The following is a 15,926-nucleotide window of genomic DNA, read 5'->3' on the forward strand; positions in this document are numbered from 1 at the left end:
TATTAAATGGATAATGCTAAATAACCACACCTAATTAATTCAACTTGAATTGGGTGGAAGGAATATATTCTATACTTATCCAGACATAGCAGAATGCATGTTTCCTTAAGATCAAAATTCAACAAGTAGTGTGATTGTCTTGTAATGGGAGCAATATGCATTGCCTTGGCTAAAGTGAGTATTCAGTTGTAATAATTTCTCTTATTTCTTGGCCAACTTAGATTTTGTTCTATTTAAAGTCTTACTTATATGTGTTTTAATATGACAGTCTATTGCATAGGAAGTAGGTAGGGTATAAAATCATGAAAACAAGAAACCATTTTGAGTACTTATATTATAGGGACCTCTTCGAAGGCATTTACATTTATTATCTCTTTTAGTCTTCACATTGGATATATGAAGGAAGAAGGTATTATTATTGTTACCCTCACTTTACAGATGAGGAAACTGAGGTCCAATAGGCCAAGTAACTTGCCCAACATCAAACTTAGTAAATGATGGAGGCTGGATTGCAAACTCAGGCAGTATTACTGCAGAGTTGGAGCAGTTAGCCACTGTTGAATTGACTAAAGAAGTAACATGCCTACAGGATATTAACACTTGGATCTCCCAACAATATCCTCTCCTGCCTCACCTCCCTGCATCACCCTTCCCCCAGCACACCAAAACAACCACGAAGATGATTTCCATCCCACCAACAGCATCACCATTCTTACAGATATCAGAGTTGAAAACCTTGAATTACTTCTGGCTTCCCCGCTTCTTTTCGCTTTTATCAGCAACACAGACTATCAGAGAGGGTAGGTACCAAGAAACTTGTCCATAAAAAGTTTTGTGTCTTTGAGTTTCTACTGGGGCAAAGAATACCAGTACTAGGTACTGCTCTTTGTTTCTGTTTCACATGGTCAAAAACAGAGACTTAAGAAATTTTGGAAACGTTCATATTAGAAGCCAGTAGACAGTAATGTTCCAACCAAATGATGAGACAGATTAAGCAATGGTATTTTTATTAGCTTTATTATTTTTTTTTAATTAACTTTAAGCTACAGGGAGTATTAAAGAAGAGGGAATATACTTGGCAACAGAATGCGATTAAAGCTCAATATTTATATTTGTTACAGAAGCCTTTATTTGAAACTGATGAAGGCCTTGTGCTGGGGCGAGTTCCTCTGGAGCTATTAATTAGTATTTTACGAAGCAGAGCTGAGAGTCCGACTTGTCTCAGAGAAAACTACAAATCCCAGAATGCACTTCCCCTATCTTTTCGCGAGAATCCCGGAGGGCTAGATCAACCAATCCCGTCATGAGGAGCCTAGCTATCAGCCAATCCGAAGGCGAATGGGCGCCCGAGGGCGGGAGGAGCAAGACGCCCTAAGATTTGAAATAGGAAAGTCGGCGCGGCTGCGGGACCTGGTTCTGGAGACCCGGTTTTGGCTCGAATTGGTTCAGGTCTTTTGTGGGTAGGTGGCGGGGCTCAGACCTCCTGGAGAAGGTGAGGGAGGTGGGAACTCACCAGGGCTCCCCGATCCGCCTGTCGCGATAAGGGAAAGTGGGTTTCCGGGCGGGATTTATTTTCGAGAACGAGGTCTGAAATGCACCGCTTGTTGTTTGCACGTCGGGTGGGCGGCGGTGAGGCTGAAAGGTTCCGGGTTTCAGCGAATGAGAGGTCTGTGGCCCTCCTGGGAAGGTTTTAGGTTTTTGGGATGGTTTTAGCGGTACAGAAAACTGGTGGAGCCTGCAGTCTTACGGGACACTGTTTTACAGAAGAGGACACCAAGACCCAGAGAGTGCAGGTGACTTGTACCTTTCCTGGACTAAGCCCACTAAATTCCCACTCCAGTCGCCTGTTTAGTGCTACTTTTCCTGATCTTAGTGGGAGGGAGAGACAGGCTAGATGTGGGGTTTTATCCTATGAGAGGGGACCATCCATCTGGGACCTGGCAATGCAGGCCAGAATTCAGATGGTCAGAGTTGGAAACGCCTTATAAGTTACCAATTTTACTTGTGAGAAAACGGAGTCAGAATCATTTTCCCAAGGTCATAGAGCTGTGTGAGTGTCTTGTGCAGTTACACTACTGACAAGTCCCTGGGAGGTAAAGATGTCTTTCCTGGAATCTTGCATCTTAACGGTGGTTAAGTCCAGATGGCTTGATCTGCCCTGGAATATCTAGAGTTAAAAGTAAGCTGCTAACTCTTTTCTAGCAAAGGTCACACTGCCAAAATACATTTGATTGGAATGTGAGCCTGATTTGATTTCAATGACTCATAAGAAATATAATGTTCTATTTGTTTTGTAGCATTTTCTTCCAAAATGATAGAGGACGAACTTGCACTATTTGATAAAAGCATAAATGAATTTTGGAATAAATTCAAAAGCACTGTCAGTGACACTTCCTGTGGGATGGTGGGACTAAGAGATACCTACAAAGACTCCATCAAAGCATGTGGAGGTAACTGAAGTTAACTTGTAACATGCTGTTTTGTTGTTCTTGCTTTTTATGTTATTTCAGCTGAACTGAAACTTCAATTCCAATTTCTCTTTCAGAAAAGCTGTCTGTGAAATTAAAGGAAGAAGAACGAATGGTTGAGATGTTTCTGGAATATCAAAATCGTAGGTGACAAACTGTAGATCACAGAGTTTTTTTAGATTGAACATCTTTAGGCAATCCCTCATACAAATAAAACAATGTATTGTGTGTGTGTATATATACACATACCTATAAAACTAATAAACATTTGTGTACCTACAACCCAGCTTAAGAAATAGAACATCCCATGTATACTTTTCTCTTCTCCCACCTTCCAGAACTAACCTCTTAGTATTTAGTATTGTTTTTTGAATGTTATATAAATGGCATCATTTTGTGTGTATCCTGTCCCTTTTTTTATTCATCAGTATGCTTGTGAGATTCATCTGTGCTGATGTGTAAATTCCAGTTATTTGAAAAATGAGTTTGTTTTCTCATGGAAGTCATAGGCTGGGGGTTGAAAAGCTGGAGTTCCTCAGTTCTTTGGGGGTAGGGTTAGTACTCTTGACTGTTTTCTCCATATTTTTCCTGTTATTCTTGCCCTCTCGTTTATACCACTCTGGAGTTTCCACGGTGTATGTGTAGGTTTTATTGAATTCTTATACACAGATCACAGACTTGTGGCCACAGGCTAAATTTCATGGCACCATGTTTTAAACACTATTAATGGAATGTCTTTAGATGGAACATGTGTCCTTTAATTTGCTACAATCCCCAATAATTTCTTTGGCTTTGTTTTGCCCACTTATTATCTGGCCCCTGAAGGCGTTTGATTTTGGAACCCTGGTAGGCTATAATGCTAGCCTTTTACCCATATTTACTTTCTGAGCTGCCCTGAAGCTTCCTTGCCCTTTTATTGTTTTCATTTCTTCTGTAACCACAAGCAGAAAGGAAAACCACTTGTGTGTATGTATGTGTGTGTGTGTAAACATTCTTGGTTTGTAGAATTGCTGGGGGTTAGAAACGTAAGTTTGAAACTATCAATTTTTGCTACTGTGAGTCTCAGTGTGCTCTTAAAGATGACCTGTAGTGAAAATATGCTCTAAATAGTCTAAAATCTAAAAGCATTATCAATTGTTTTTCTTTAAAATATCAGTTTATGCTTGAACAGAAATAAAATTTACCTAAGTTTAATTAATTCAGTGAAGATTTGACTGATATTTGTCTAGCGTGGAGACAACAGTGCACAAAGTATGATGTCTACATACTGGTTACAATTTAGTGGAATATACAGACAGGGAATCCACAATTAAAATACATGGTAATAATTGCTGTAATAATGGAATGGGCTGAGTGAGCACAGAATTTTTTTCATTTTTAAGGTGTCTACCCTAAAATGAGCATGTTTATTTGCTGCAGGAAAGAAGTCAGTGGAGAAACAGATGTTGAAAAAAAGGGTCAGGGGACGATGAGTAGTAGAATAGAGGGGAGGGAATCTGGATTAACCATAGATTGGAGAAGGAGCCACTGGTACTCTGTCAGGAGAGGATACTGATACAGATACATGTGGGGAGTCGGCAAGCTTGAGGGAACTTATTCACTCACCACATATTTGTTGAGTAGCTACTCTGCGCCAGGTACCCTTCTAGGAAGATACTACAGAGAACAAATTAGCCAAAAATTCTGGCCCACCTGGAGCATCTGTTCCTTCTATTTATCAAAAGGAGGAAGATCCTCTGTTCAAAGTGAGAGGCATTTACTATGGACCAGGCTCTTAAATCCTGAAATCTTTACAAGACAGAAATTTGAAGCTCACTGAGATTAAGAAACTTAGCTAAGGTCATACATTTGATAGATACAAGGTTTAAGAGTGCAGCCAAAATGTCTGCTCTTTCCAGTGTTAGCATGAAACAACCTTTCCACATGGAAGGAAAATTCGAGGGAGGGTTTGTGTGGTGAGTAGTAGTGAAAGTTTGAAATACCTGCCCTAGAGAATAAAAGAGACAGCTGACTATGTACACGTAAAATAATAGTTATGCAACATCAAGGGCCCTTACATTTGTGTTGGCACAAATCCATACAGTTCATTCTTTCTTCTCTTTTCTTTTCTTTCTGAAAGGTTCCAGAACCTTTTTTTTTAAGATTTATTTATTTATTTATTTGAGAGAGCAGGGGGTGGGGGGGGATGGGCAGAGGGAAAGAATCACAGGCCGACTCTGCGCTGAGCACAGGGCCGATGTGCTTGATCCCACAGCCCTGGGATCACGACTCAAGCCAAAATCAAGAGTTAGACACCCACTGCCTGTGCCACCGAGGTGCCCCCATACAGTTCTTTAAATGTTGTAATAAAAACACTGACATATATGGTATTTATGTATCATTAATAGTTTAGAAGTTTCCATATTATTATTATTGGACACTCTAGCCCTGTGAAGTAAATACAGGGAGCCGCCATCATTATTCTTGTTTCATAAGCGTCGCCAAAGTTGTAATTTGACCAAGGTCCTTGGGTGACAACTGAGAAACCAGGATGGAACCGAGACCGTTGGACTTTAAATATGCATCTCTTTTGTCATACAACATACTTACCTTTTTTTAAAGTAGCATTTTTCTATAGCAGCCACTCTGGAAAATAGTATGGAGGTTCCTCAGAAAATTAAAAATAGACCTACCATATGATCCCCACTATGGGTGTTTATTAGAGGAAAATGAAAACTAACTCAAAAAGATATCTGCACCCCCGTGTTTATTATTTACAATAGCCAAGTTAAGGAAACAACCTGTGTGTTCATAGATGGATGAGTGGATAAAGTGATTGTGGTGTGTGTATATATATATATATATATACATGATAGAATAAAGCCATGAAAGTAATGAAATGTTGACATTTGTGACATAGATGGGCCTCGAGGGCATTATGCTAAGTGAAATAAGGCAGAGAGACAAATACTATATGATATGTGTGGAATCTAAAAAAAAAATTTTTTTTAAAACAAGCAAACTCATAGATAACAGATTGGTGGTTGCCAGAGGCAGGGTTTGGGAGAAGAAATGGCTGAACTGTTTTTGGCTTTGGTTTTGGTTTAAATTGAATTTTTTTTTTTTAAAGCATTTTTCTTTCTGTTAATTCTGATAAAATGTCTATCTTTAAATTATACTTGACATAATATATGATCATGTCCAAATTCTTGGAAAATACAGAAAAGCAAACAAATTATCTGAAACGTTGAGAATCATATTTAACAAAATGACGTACTTTTTTTCTTTTTTCTTTTTCATGTGCTATGTAGTATTTTTGACATAATTTTGTTCATGGTGTCTATATAACTTTTTTTTTTAGAGTATTTTTCCATATTGCTAAATTCTTTGAAAAAATATTCTACCTTATTGATCTACTGTATTTAATAATTTACCCATGAGCCATTTAGGATGTTTTCAGTTTTTCACCATTATAAATAATAATGAAAATAATCTTTTGTATATAAGTACTTGCACACATCTTGTTTTCTTAAAGTAACTTGTAGAAATGAAGTAACTAATCAAAGGACATGAATATCCTTAAGACTTGTTTTGCAATGTCAAAGATATGCTACAAGAACTTTAGTATTTTGCATTCTTCTCAACTGCTAGCTGTTATTTTTGTAAACATTGTTGTACTAAATTAAAATTGGTATGTTATTGCTTTATTTGCATTTCTGTGATTACTACTTGTGTTAAATTGTCTTTCATATTTATTAGCCATCTGCAGTCTACATTTCCTCTGTTTATTCTTTTGTCTGTTTTTGTCTTAGGAATTTATATTTGTGTCTTCTTTAGATTAAGAACAGTCAGGGGAGGGGCACCTGGGTGGCTCAGTTAAGTGGCTGCCTTTGGCTTGGGTCATGATCCTGGAGTCCTGGGATTGAGCCCTGAGTTGGGCTCCCTGCTCAGCAAGGAGCCTGCTTCTCCCTCTCCCTCTGTCTGCTGCTCCCCCTGCTTGTGCTCTCTCTCTCTCTGTCAAATAAATAAATCAATCTTAAAAAAAAAAAAACAGTTGGGGAGAATATTTAATGCTCAAAAGCATGGTCTTTAAAGTCAAATCCTGAGTTTGAATCCAGGTCTTCTATTTATTGCATCCTAGCAAGTAAAGCTTTGGGCACGTTAGTCATCTGCTGAGCCTTTTTCCTCTTTTAAATTAGATCTACAAAATGTATAATAGTGAAATTTAAGTAAATTTACAGAAGTATAAGGTGTTGAACAAAGTTCCTAGCATATAGTAGAGTTTGCTTATTTGAATCAAATATGAGGTTTTTCGCCTACTTATTAACTTTTATGTAGCTGGTATATGTTTTTCTCTTTGATTTCTTTTTGCCTTTGAGTAAAAAGATCTTTCCCCATAGAAGTAATTTTATATTCAGATACTGCCTTTTAGGTTTTGTAAGATTTCATTTTATATTTAAATATTTAATAAATATGGAATTTATTTTGGATTTCAGCACGGTTTGGGGAAACCATCTACCACTTGTTTTTATATTTCATTTCTCATATTAATTTCCTAAATATACCAATGTTTGTTTGGAAATGCAGTTTTTGTTTTAACTAAACTGTATGTCATTTCTTCAGCTGGTACCCCACTATTGTATTAAAAGTGTCACAATCACAGATGTTAAATTTAATAGGACAAGTCCCTTTCCTCATTATTTTTCTTACTGTATTTCCTTAACTCTTCTCACCTGTGTATTCGTCAGATAAATTTTATAGTTACTTTTTTAGGTCTTCCCTTTCCCTTCCCTCAAATTCCATTGGGACTGCATTAATATAGAAATGGATTTGGGGGGCACCTGGGTGGCTCAGTCGGTTAAGTGGCTGCCTTCGGCTCGGGTCATGGTCCCAGGGTCCTGTCAGGCTCCCTGCTCGGTGGAGAGTCTGCTTCTCCCTCTCCCTCTGCCTGCCTCTCTGCCTGCTTGTGCTCTCTCTCTCTCTGTCAAATGAATAAATAAAATCTTTAAAAAAAAAAAAAAAAAAAGAAATGGATTTGGGAAATAGTGACACCTTTATAATATTTAGAAGCATAAAATGTCTTTCCATACATCCAGGTCAAATCAAATACATGTCTCAGACAGGTTTTGCCCTTTTTTTCATATAGGGCCTACATATTTCTTGATCTAGATTATTCCTACATGTTTTGTTTATTACAAATATAAATGAGGTTTCATCCTTCCTTCCTCTCTTCCTTCACTTCTTTCTGTTTTGTTTTTTTTTTTAGTGTCTTCCAGAATCATTAATACAACATTAGAATGAACCGTTTCTTTAAAGCACTGTGTAAAAACATTGTCCAGATTTTGGTTGTCTTTGATGGTGAGCTTTATTTATGTACTTACTTGAAGAGTAGAGCTGCAGGGTCTTTTATTTTCAAATGCAAATAGAAAAGAATAGGATTTTTTTCTTTTTGTTCTTTATAATTTTTGAACCATTAGGAAGCACTTACCAACTAAAACATTATTGATCTTATGAAAGTCAATTATTTCTTATCTGTGATAGATGTTGGAGAACAAAGTATATATATTCTAGCTAACACTTTGTGTTTCTTACAGAGATCTGTAGGCAGAATAACCTCATTCAAGAAAAAAAAGATAACTTGTTAAGGTTGATTGCTGAAATAAAAGACAAAAAGCAGGAACTGGAAGTACTGACTGCAAATATTCAGGATCTTAAGGAAGAATATGCTAAGAAGAAGGAAAGTAAGTTTCCAGTTATACACATATTTAAAACATTAACCTAAATTTCAAAGTGGTGATGGTTCACAATTCTGTATCTCTTGCCTTCTCTCCAGTTCATTACTAAAAATGGATGACATGCCTCAGGGACATAGCCAGCCACTCAGTTCTGCAAGGAAGCTGTGTGAAGTTAGCTAAGTGGGCTGTATTTTATCTTGTTTTACTTAAAGGTCCTTTTGATTTCTCATATAACCAGAGTGATAATGCAATTGATATGGCAGCTTAATTAAGCAGAGTGGGAGACAGTTTCACTAAATTAGATTTGTCTGGAGAAGCCATAGTATATTTTATGCAACAGAGTTATTGATCACACATTCTCTGTCAGGAACTATTAAGCACATTTTTTATGCTGTGAAGTCTCTTTGTCTAAAAAAATTTCTTATTCAAATATGTGTATTTTTTAAAAAAATCATAGCTATTTCTGCTGCTAACAAAGCTAATGAAGAGAGGTTGAAAAGACTACAGAAATCTGCAGACTTATATAAAGATCGACTTGGACTAGAAATTCGAAAAATTTATGGTATGTATATTAATGTAAGTAAAACATACGAGATTAGAAAGGTATATCTTAAGTAGCGAATTTAAAAAATGTTCTCAAAGAAAATAATGACAACATTATTAACTTTTTAGAAAATCGGAAAGAATTTAAACATTTTTATCATCCTAACATAATTACTGCTGCCTTGGTTATTTATCATCCAGTATTTTAATAAATGTATTTTTGGCATGACTGCCACCACGAAAATAATTTTTGTTCCTTGTTCTTACTGGTATTGTATGATTAGCATTTTTCCAGTTGCTATCGCCTTCCTATGGTAGTTTTAAAATGGTAGTGTAATAATTCATTCCGTTAATGTATCTTAATTTATCCAGTCTTTTATCTATCATTTAATACAGGTTTGTTTCTAACTTAACCTTTGGATTCTGCCTGTGGTTCGGTTTTAGAAGTACTATAGTGAATATAGACTTCTCCATTTCTTTTGTATAATTTCCATGGAATTCCCAGAGAGGCATTACTGGGTTAAAGCATGTAAATATTTTAATGGCGTTATGTGTAGTATATGTGCCAATTTATATCAATATTTGTTGTGTTAGCAGTCCCCAAGATCACCGTCAGGTTTGGTGATTCTCTAGAAAGACTTACAGGACTCTGCATATAGTCATATTCATGGCTCAGATTTATTGCAGAGAGGATACAAAACAAAATCAGCCCAAAAAAGGCACTGGGGCAAAGTCTAAAAGAAACACTTTTTCAGACATAATTTTTTAAGAGTCTTAATCCAGCAGAGTCACACAGGATGTGCTTAATTCCCTTAGCACTGAATGTGACAATATGTGTAAAGTGTTGTCTACCGGGGAAGCTCATCAGAGACTCTTGCAGCTTGTGCTGGTTTTCTCTAGACTTCACCCCATGTGTTTTTCCCTTTGCTGATTTTGCCGTAGCCTTTCTCTCTAATAAATCATAGCCGTGAGTATGACCCTGTGGGGAGTCCTATGATTCCTCCTTGTGACTCTTCAAATCTGGGGTGGTTTGGGGGGCCCCAATACCAGCCAATGACCAACTTGCAAGCAGGCCTTTCTAAAATTCTTAATGATAGCAGCGTCAGGCCTGCCATATTAATTCTTTTGTGCACACCTCTCTACAATGTAAAGAGTACCCATTTCATTGTTTTCTTGCAAGAATTGTAGTTTTTTAAGTTTGTTTGTGTTTGGGTTTTTTTTGGTAGTTGACTTGATATAATTGGAGCATTTATTTTTAAGTGCATTTCTTTGATTATTAATGAAAAGGTAAACCTTTTTTCTGTATATTTAATTATATTTCTTTGATTGTCTGGGCTCTTCATTCATATATCTGTGAGTCTTGTTTCTGCCCCACCCCTCCATCTGTTGGAATAAGCTTTTAATAAAAAATAATAACCTTTTGATTAGAGGGAAATATAGGGTCCAGCTCTGAATTTTTGATCCATTGGACTTACTGTCATCCTGAGGTGCTTTTGAACCAGAAAGCTTTAGAATTATTTTAGATTTAAAAATAAAACTTTCTCATAGCCCTCAAAAGTCAGGAAATGTTTTTTAAAGAAGACAACCCAAATTAAACCCTTCATTATCTTAGGAAGTCTTTTTTCCTTGGCATGTTTCCCTCCCATTACTATTAACACTTTTAAAAATCTGGTGTACTGGGGGTGCCTGGGTGGCATAGTCAGCTAAGTGACAGACTCTTGGTTTCAGCTCAGGTCATGATCTCAGGGTTGTGAGATCAAACCCAGCGACCTGCGACAGGTGTCGGGCTCCCTGCTCAGCGTGGCATCTGCTCAAGATTCTCTCTCCCTCTGCCCTTCCCCACCCCTCTCATAAATCAATAAATCAATAAATCTTGTTTTTAAAATCTGGTGTACTAATGTAATTATTTCATTTTGATTAAAAGTGTAAGACATGTTTTTCAATATTACTTTTTGTAATTAAAACTATTTTTTTTTATTTTAATGTCTATTTTAATGTTTTTCACAATAGAATAAATACTTCTCTTGATGACTGCAGATACGTAAGGCTGTTTGGTGGTATTCAGAACCACCACAATAATGGTGGTCTTCCTGATCGGTGTGTAGTCTTCAGTAATTATAAGGATTTTCGTGTCTGAAACTGCTGTCAAACCAGCAGGACTGCATTTATGCATCCATCATTTTCAGGATTGTTGGTAACCTGGGCATATTTTCCCCAAATAACTTTGCCTTCTTGTGTCACAAGGCCCAACTCACTCAGGTTCACCTCAATTACAGTACCTTTGGTAATAACACCCAAAGTTGTATATAGTGGGGATGAAGGATTCTTTTTTACAACAAGTATTGGCAGGCAAAAGGTGGCTTTCAAGTCAGGGTGAGTTACATGGGCCTTTTTGAAACGTAAGCCCATTGGTCTAATGAATCTTTCATATTTAGGTGGTTTTCGAGTAAAGCTGTCTCCAACAAAGCAGACTTTAGTGACCATCCTCTTCCATGCTTGCTTCTTTCTCTTTTGTGTTCGAATAACTTTTAATACTTCTGTTTCTCCCTGGGCATGAACTTTGGGTAGAGGAACTTCCCATTTTCCTGCTTTCTCTTTTCGTTTTTGTTTAATCATATTGGAAAGTACTTTAGCTCAGGACTGTCCCTCTCTGTCCAGTAGATATACAGGTACTGCTCCTTGTGGAGTCTTTTCACCATTCTTTTTTTTGGTGTTTCTCTTTTCATGCATCTTGATAGTCTTTTTCATTTGTATTGTCTCAGCATGGCACTGTTTATGGTAGAGGTTAGCTTTCAGACCAATCATCTTTTTTGCCTTCTTTAATCGTTCATGAGCCTCTCGACCTTTCTTTTTTTTTTCATGGTAATCCAAACAATAACCATATCGCTTCCGGTGTAACTCAGTGTATTCATTTTGTGGCGTGGTGACGGCCGCAGAGCTGTCGGGTGCAGCTGCTGGAGTACAAAGAAGCTCTCAATTTTCAGGTCTCCCAGACCCGTGAGCTGACTCCACGCAAGCCGCGACCTAATTACAACTATTTTTAAAATGAGATTTCCTAATTTTTTATGCTGTAGAGCAAAATTAAAATGTACGTGAGTTTCTACTTTGTGGCTGCCATTTTTAATTTCTAATGGGCATTTACTCCTTTGGGAGCATTTGGAGGTCTTTTGGAAAATAGGCATTAAGTCTGGATTACTGTGTAGAAAAGGTCAAATTAAATCTGTTTAGTAGTACATTTTTTTATTGTGGTAAAACTATGACCTAGAATTTGCCATTTTAACTATTTTTATCGTACAGTTCAGTGACATTAATTACATTGACAATGCAGTGCAATCATCAGCACATTTCCAGAATTTTTCATCACTGCAAACAGTCATTAAGCAATAACTTCTTATTCCTCCCCCCCAGCCCCTGATAACCTCTAATCTACTTCCTGTCTCTATAATTACCTATTCTAAGTATTTCATATAGGTGGCATCCTATAGTATTTGTTCTTTTGCATCTGGATTATTTTACTTAGCATGTTTTCAAGGTTCATTCATGTTGTAGCATGTATCAGAAGTTCCTTCCTTTTTATGACCAAATAATATTCCATTGTGTGTATATACCATATTTTGTTTATCTGATCATCTATCAGTGAACACACGGTTATTATCACCTTTTGGCTGCTGTGAGTAATGCTGCTATAAACGTTGGCAAAGTTATAGGAGTCCCTATTTTCAGTTCTTTTGAGTAGGTACCTCGGAATAGAGTCACTGGGTCCTACTGTAATTCTTGCTTTAAACTTTTTGAGGCACTGCCAGACTTTTCCACAGCTTCAGCACCATCTTGCATTTGTCTTCATCCACACTTTTCTTGTTTTGTTTTGTTTTGTTATAGCTGTCCTGGTAGGTGTGAAATGATATCTCATTGTAGTTTGGTTTGCATTTCCCCAGTGATTAGCGGTGTTGAGCATCTTTCCATGTGCTTATTGACCATTTGTGTCTGTTCTTTGGAGAAATATCTATTCAAGTCCTTTTTGTCCATTTTCAAATTGGGTTGCTTTTCTTTTAGTTGTTCAGTTGTAGTTTTTTAAAATATATCCTATATATTAAATCCATGTCAGAGATATGATTTACAAATATTTTCTCCCATTCTGTGGGTTATCTTTTCACTCTCTTGATAATATCCTTTGAAGGACAAAAGTTTTTATTTTTTGATGAAGTCCAGTGTATCAATTATTTTCTTTTGTTGTGCTTTTTAAAATCATATTTATACTACAGTTCATTTAAAACTAATTTGTAACTTGTACATTTGGAGGTTTTGTTAAATATATGTATGTATGTATGTATTTAGCATATAGATATTAAGGACAGGTGAGAAAGCTCATCTCCACTGAAACCCTTGGCACGATAAAATATTCTCATACCAAATAATCTAATCTCTTTTTTCAGGTGATAAATTACAGTTTATATTCACTAATATTGACCCTAAGCATCCTGAGAACCCATTTATGTTTTCCCTCCACCTAAATGAAGCCAAGGAGTATGAAGGTATGTATTCCTATCTCTTAACTAGTATTTAAGATTGGCATCCCCAAATGTTATCTGACTCCACATAGAAAGTAATAGGAAGGAAAGTAATTCCCACAAGGTAGTGCTTTCTTTGCCAGTCTTGCTTCATGGGGTAGTGTCTTCTAAAGCCTGTGAGTATAGTTGTGATTTGTAGTTATTATGTAGGATCCTAAATATGTCCCTTTTCTTCAGAACGGCACAGTGCCACAGTGGCAGAAAAGTGTTAAAGGCCACAGATCAATGCATTTCATATACAAGTTTGAATTATCCTTTTAGAGAACTTAAAGCTAAAGTTATAAAGGATATAACTATGTAAATATGAATATTATAATTTATGCAAGTAGTTGATTTTAAAAGCAAATGCTAAGTCATCAGAATGTGATCATTTATCTTCCCAAAAATCAATTTAAGAAATATTACTGTCTTCTGAAAAATCCCACACATTGATAATTTAGCTCACTTACTGATTCTCCAGCAGGCCAGAAGGTCATCAATTTATGGGGAATATATATGATTGATAATAGGGGGAACAAGAAGAGAATGGAAATATATTTCTTTCTTTTTAATTCTTCTAATGCCCCTTTTAAGGTAATTTTTCATTTATTGGAATTCAGGAAAATGTTTCTCAGCTCATTAGACCTGTGTTCTCATCTTAAAGCATTTATAGCAGATACACACTCAGGAGAGCTGCCGAGTTGGCTGCCTAATGTACTCTGGTGACTCGGTCCTCATTCTCATGGAATTTATATTGTATATTGTATTTATATATTCTCTCAGTAAATATTTTTTAATGAGTGCTAAATTTTAAAAAGCAAACCCTAAAAACCCACATACCTAGGTTTTTAGTGTTCTCCAAATTGTATATTCTCTCTTGCTACATAGTATCACAGTATTTGATAGTGTATTAAAATAGAATCTACAGTGTGATTTTGAACCAAGTGCTCTTCGCTATTCTTTCTCTTGTGGTCATGGTCCTTGTTTCCTAAGCGATCTCAACCAAAGAGCTGGAAATCTGACATGGTCGAATTTCTTCTCCTTGGACAAAGGACTAAATTGTTGGGAGAGAAACCTGGATCATTCCTTTCCTTTGACCACCCTCACTGGAGACTTGGTCCCAAGATGTACCATTTTGTACAACTACATGTGAGAGCTGTACTGTTTACTTGGGACTTTGTGTCTCATTTGATTAGGAAGCCCTATAATTAGAATACACTTTTAGGGCGCCTGGGTGGCTCAGTTGGTTAAGCGACTGCCTTCGGCTCAGGTCATGGTCCTGGAGTCCCGGGATCGAGTCCCACATCGGGCTCCCCGCTCAGCGGGGAGCCTGCTTCTCCCTCTGACCCTACCCCCTCTCATGCTCTCTGTCTCTCTTTCTCTCTCTCTCAAATAAATAAATAAAATCTTTAAAAAAAAAAAATACACTCTTAGAATGGCAGTCACATTTTCTAATGAAAACTTATAAAAGTTTAGATTTTTTCCCATAATTATAAATTATTAAAAGTTGGCTTTGAAAGTTGTTCTCTTTTGATCTAGTGACCAGAAACTAGAAGTCAAGCCAAAGGTTTACAGAGAAAACTGACTTAACTGTTTAAAAAAACAACACACACACCTGTTAAAACAGTTTAGTTAAAACAAAATGTATAGAAAGATGATGGGAAATGGCATTCTGTTCTTTATCACTAAGCTCTTCAATCCCTTGACTACCACCTGTTTACCTTTAAAGTAAGATCGTAGTACTTAAGATTTTAGTATTTAGAGATTAAACAAAGAAGAGGTCCAAAAGATAGTTAGGATATGAAAATCAATTGTATCTATTGTTCTGTGCTCAAAGCATTTCAGTAAAATGGACTTGAAATGATTTGAATTAGATGAAAGCATCTAAATTAGAAACACTTCTCTTCCATAAAAAAAATCTCATTCAAATTATCTTCTATTTTTTTTTTTTTTCCTTCTAGTGTCAGATAGTGCTCCTCATCTTGAGTGCCTGGCAGAATTTCAAGAGAATGTAAGGAAGACCAACAATTTCTCGGCTTTTCTTGCCAATGTTCGGAAAGCTTTTACTGCTATGGTTTATAATTAATGTATGAATAGTATATAAAAATTGTTCATTTTTCTTCCCTATTGTGTATCTCTCTCTCTCTCTCTCTTTTTTTTTATCATTGTGTATCTCTTTTAAAAAGAATTCTTATTATCCATTGTTTGCCTATATAATTTTTTTGTATTTCTGTAACATTTCTGTGTGGTGTATTTCTTTAAATTATTTTAATTAAAATCTTAAGAAATAAAATTTATAAAGTCAAATGTGTCCTTTCTAAAATGAAAGTGTACTATGTATATATATATATATATATATATGTGTGTGTTTGTGTGTGTGTATACATATTTTTTAATGGCAGGCATGGGCAGTTTAAGGCTAGCCTGGAAATGGGAATTCGTACAACCAACACTGTGTCTCATTGGTTTCCAAGCTTTTTATTTTTTTATCTTTTTTTAAGATTTTATTTATTTATTTGCCAGAGAGAGCAAGAGAGTACAAGCAGGGGGAGCCACAGGGAGCCCAATGCGGGGCTTGATCCCAGGACCCTGGGATCGTGACCCAAGCTGAAGGCAGACGCTTAACTGACTGAGCCACCCAGGTGCCCCTCCAA

At 36.4% G+C, this 15,926-nt stretch overlaps 1 protein-coding gene and 1 pseudogene across 2 annotated transcripts; one reads left to right on the plus strand and one right to left on the minus strand.

Annotated features, from left to right (window-relative positions):
• Nucleotides 1-1,348: 1,348 nt before the first annotated feature.
• Nucleotides 1,349-15,581, plus strand: SPC25 (SPC25 component of NDC80 kinetochore complex). Of its 2 annotated transcripts, none has more exons than XM_006749909.3 (7): nucleotides 1,349-1,460; nucleotides 2,298-2,450; nucleotides 2,546-2,611; nucleotides 8,042-8,188; nucleotides 8,640-8,744; nucleotides 13,159-13,257; nucleotides 15,234-15,581. In XM_006749909.3, exons 2-7 carry the CDS (start codon nucleotides 2,312-2,314, stop codon nucleotides 15,356-15,358), a joined length of 681 nt encoding a protein of 226 aa, XP_006749972.1. In that variant the 5' UTR covers nucleotides 1,349-1,460; nucleotides 2,298-2,311; the 3' UTR covers nucleotides 15,359-15,581. The 2 variants fall into 2 exon arrangements, with proteins under 2 accessions (XP_006749972.1, XP_030877023.1); XM_031021163.2 differs by lacking the exon at nucleotides 1,349-1,460 and adding an exon at nucleotides 1,476-1,793.
• LOC102737356 (ribosome biogenesis protein NSA2 homolog pseudogene) lies at nucleotides 10,693-12,102 on the minus strand (annotated as a pseudogene).
• Nucleotides 15,582-15,926: the final 345 nt, after the last annotated feature.

Source organism: Leptonychotes weddellii, chromosome 3, assembly GCF_054177405.1.
Source record: "Leptonychotes weddellii isolate Sample4059 chromosome 3, ASM5417740v2, whole genome shotgun sequence".
NCBI lineage: Eukaryota > Metazoa > Chordata > Mammalia > Carnivora > Phocidae > Leptonychotes > Leptonychotes weddellii.